The following is a 1,971-nucleotide window of genomic DNA, read 5'->3' as shown; positions in this document are numbered from 1 at the left end:
CACCTGAGGACGGCTGCTTGCTTTGTGGCCGAAACGTCGTGAGAATTATTTTATTATGTTTTTTTTCATTATTTTATTATTTTATTACTTCCCTTCTACGTGACTTACCGAAAGAACCAAGAAGATGAATCCCTGCAGTCACGAAAGCTTTAAATCGAAATTTTATTATGTTTTATTTTTATTATTTTATTACTTCCCTTCTACGTGATGACTTTACCGAAAGAACCAAGAAGATGAATCCCTGCAGTCACGAAAACTTTAAATCGAAATTTAAATTGCAAGACCGCAAAGGACGCAAGACGACAATCAACGCCGCCGCCGCCCGTTGTGCCTACACGTTCCAGAAGACCCGGTTAAGGACCTTGTTGACGTTCCTGATCAGAGTGGCATTGTATCTCCACAGCGTCAGGTCCACGACCAACGACTCGAGCGGCAGGTCGGGCCGCTTGGCCGCTCGGTAGTGGTGCATGATGGCCGTGTCTCCGGGCACCGTCTCCGAGATGCCCAGCGCGTTGAGCGCACTGTGCACCGAAGTCTGCAGCACCGCGCGCGGGTTCACGATCATCTTGGTCGGGTTGAAGACCTCCGGCTGGTTCGGCTCCCGTCTGATGCGGCGCATGATGTTGACGCCCGGGATGGCGTCCCACGCCTGGAACTTCGACCCAAACTCTTCCGACGCCGTGTCGGGAAACACGTGGTTTTCGAACAAGTAAATCTCGGCTCCGTACCTGTCGTTCAAGTGCCGTACGAGGTCCTTCCAGTCGGCGTGCTTCAACGGGACGATCACTTCGTCTATGTCCGTGAGGACCAGGTAGCGCGTGCTGTACATGTGCCGATACACGCAGTCGTTGAGCGCCGCTATCTGGCCGTAGTAGTGCAGCTCGCCCGGGTGCTCGGGGTAGTGCCACCCTTTGGACACTCGCACGTAGTCCGCGATGGGCCACTGGACGACCTCGACGAGGCCCGTCTCGACGTAGTAGAGGAGCACTCTGTTCAGCTCGGAGCTGCAGCTCGTGTTGTACACGGTCACGCGGCCCGCGCCCAAGATGCGGTACATCTCGATCGCCTGCACGAACTGCAGCGCGTTGCCGTAGTTGCCGAAGAGCGTCGAGATGCAGACGCTGAATTCCCGCGTGAAGGTTCGGGGCGCGCGGAGCCGATTTCGCACGGGCATGAACACCCACTCGGCCTCTTCCTCGCCCGGTGTTGCGCGCGCCCGCCGGACGGACACGTGTCGCGGCGCACAGCCCGGCGGCTCCGTGCACAGGAAGTCGGCCGCGCCGTACGGGAAGTCGAAGTGATCCGAGTGGATGTAGGTGCTGGCGGTGACCGTCACGATCCCCGAGCGCCCCCGGCAGCAGAAGCGGCACGAGAGCGCGTCCGGCTCGTACCGGTTGGCGATGCCGATGACACGCGTGCTCCGACCGCCCTCGCGCAGGTCGTGGTACGCCGACACCAGGAATGTGTTGGTGTGAGGCACGCGCACGATGGACGTGTCTTGCAGCGCTCCCCGTTGCCCGCACAGCGTCACGCGGTCGATCTTAGCTGAAGCGGAGCCCGGCTTTGGCGTCAAGACGGACGAGTTGCTGAGCGCGTGGCGGTCGTCGCGAACGAGTGAGCCAGTCCTGCGGAACTTGTACGCGACGCTCAGCAGCAAGAAGACGGTGGGCAGCAGCGAGAGGAACAGGACCGGGGGGCGTAGCTTCATCATCGTCGTCGAGGCGTGCACGGAGACAAGACGTCTGGATCAAATCTCTAGCCCGCCGTCTCAGGACGAAAAGTCTGATGTCGCTGGCCTGTAATTACATTTACGTGAAAAAAAAACACGCGCACAGAGCTTCGCATCAAAAATGCACAACACTTTACACAATTCCAGTTCAGGCAAACCTCACGTTTCAAAAAGCACTCCAAATCAAAAGACTGTATTGGCCTCGGGGCGGATATTTACAGGTACAACTCTCTGCAATTCTA

General features: G+C 57.4%; 1 protein-coding gene across 1 annotated transcript; it reads right to left on the bottom strand.

Moving 5' to 3' along the window:
• Positions 1-331: 331 nt before the first annotated feature.
• On the bottom strand, positions 332-1,711 carry LOC133361540 (uncharacterized). The gene has a single exon (XM_061580468.1). It carries the CDS (start codon positions 1,709-1,711, stop codon positions 332-334), a length of 1,380 nt encoding a protein of 459 aa, XP_061436452.1.
• Positions 1,712-1,971: the final 260 nt, after the last annotated feature.

This window comes from Lethenteron reissneri, unplaced genomic scaffold (genome assembly GCF_015708825.2).
Source record: "Lethenteron reissneri isolate LAM-NWPU_2019-01 unplaced genomic scaffold, ASM1570882v1 scaffold_1132, whole genome shotgun sequence".
NCBI lineage: Eukaryota > Metazoa > Chordata > Hyperoartia > Petromyzontiformes > Petromyzontidae > Lethenteron > Lethenteron reissneri.
The sequence above is the reverse complement of the archived record's forward strand: the minus strand, read 5'-3'. Positions and strand labels throughout refer to the sequence as shown.